Genomic DNA, 1,704 nt, shown 5'->3' on the forward strand with positions numbered 1-1,704 from the left:
CATGTTCTGTGTATAAAAATGTGTAGATTCAAATTTGCTCAAAGGATCACCACCTCCTCTGTCTTTCTACCGTTTCATAAACACCATGCTGTGTGAAAGGTTCTGTCACTTCCTGTACTTTATCAATCAGAATTCTGACGATGTCATAATGTTGATGATGTCATAAACACCATGCTGTGTGAAAGGTTCTGTCACTTCCTGTACTTTATGACATCTTCAACATTCCAAAGATCAAAGTCACTGAGTGAACACATTTTAATACTTCAACTGTTCAATCTAACACCTGAATCATTTACAACTGAGCTTCGTGTACAGAGCCCAGAAAAAGAAACTTGTTGAAAAATGGATATGGACTTAGAAGCAGTCATTCAACAACTTGAAGGCATTAATATCCAACTGCAAAGGTATCCGAAACAAGATCAGAAAAAACAACTGGCAGAGCACCATGAAAATTGCCGAACTCAAAAAGATTTGGATGCAATGCCCATGGCTGTGAAAGTGGCAAAAGAAGCCATTTTAATAGCCAAGGAAGCTTTGGGAAAAGAAGTTCAGGAGCTAAACCATATGCGACCTGACAAAGCCTGGGATGAGAAGTGTAAGAACATCAAGGCAGAGCACTTAGCAGCAAGCCAGCAAAATGGGGCACTGCAACAACAGATTCAGGAGCTCAGGAAAAAACTCCAAAATGAACCAGCTTTGGAGGAAATGTGTAAGGTCATGAAGGAGGAAACTGAGGTCGTGAGGCTCCAGAATTACAGCATACAAGAGGAGATCCAGAAGCTCAAAGAAAAGTGCAGAAATTTAAATGCTTTGGATGAAATGTATAATCAACTGAAAGCAGAGAATGTGGCGATTAGCCAGCAAAATGACAACCTGAGACAAGATATTCAGGAGATGGCCAAAGATCTCCGTAATGAAAAGGCTCTGCAGGAAATGATTGATCAAATGGAAGTGTCAACAGTGGCCATCAGCCAGCAGAACGCTGCACTGAGAGAACAACAGCTGAAGCTCTACAAAGATTTTAAAGATCAAAATATGTTCAGTTTCGTGTATGGGGAGAAGTTGCACGTCATGGAATTTATGCGCCAAGAAAATGAAAACCTCAAACTACTCATTCAGAGCCTTACAAGAAGGATCCAGAACAGAAAAGCCATGAAGGACAAGTATAAAGCCCTGAAATCTGAAAAAAAAGATGTTTCTGCAAAACAAAATGAGCTTCTTAAAGAACTTCGTTCGCTCTACTCAAAGCGTGATAGCATGCTAGTCTATGAAGTCAAGTTTGGTCCACTGAGACAGGAGACTGAAGCCTTAAGAAGACACAACGATGAACTCCATCAAGAAATCAAACAGCGCATTGAGGAGATGGAAAACAAAACCGTCATAGATGAAATGTATAAAGCAATGAAAGTAGAGAAAAAGAATCTAACACAGCGAAATAACATCCTGAAAAAAGAAATTCAGAAGGTGGAGAAAAGGCTTGTAAAGGAACAAGCTTTGGTAGACAAGAATAATGTCATGAAAGAAGAAAATGAAGCCTTGAGCCAACAAAACTACACATTACAACTCAAGGTTGAAGAGCTCTACGCCAGACTACAAAGTGAACAAATGCTGGAGGTCATGAATAAATCGCTGACAATGGAAAAAGATGCCATGGGCCGAGGAAAGGACGTACTTCGACAAGAGGTCCAGGAGCTCAATGAAAAG

At 40.2% G+C, this 1,704-nt stretch overlaps 1 protein-coding gene across 1 annotated transcript; it reads left to right on the plus strand.

The window, feature by feature from the left end:
• Nucleotides 1-244: 244 nt before the first annotated feature.
• Nucleotides 245-1,701, plus strand: LOC123967023 (putative WEB family protein At1g65010, chloroplastic; the record flags this gene model as incomplete). The annotated part of the gene is made up of 1 exon (XM_046043071.1): nt 245-1,701. A coding segment is annotated over exon 1 (1,359 nt), but the record flags the coding sequence as incomplete, so codon positions are not given.
• Nucleotides 1,702-1,704: the final 3 nt, after the last annotated feature.

Source organism: Micropterus dolomieu, unplaced genomic scaffold (genome assembly GCF_021292245.1).
Source record: "Micropterus dolomieu isolate WLL.071019.BEF.003 ecotype Adirondacks unplaced genomic scaffold, ASM2129224v1 contig_14817, whole genome shotgun sequence".
Taxonomy (NCBI): Eukaryota; Metazoa; Chordata; class Actinopteri; order Centrarchiformes; family Centrarchidae; genus Micropterus; species Micropterus dolomieu.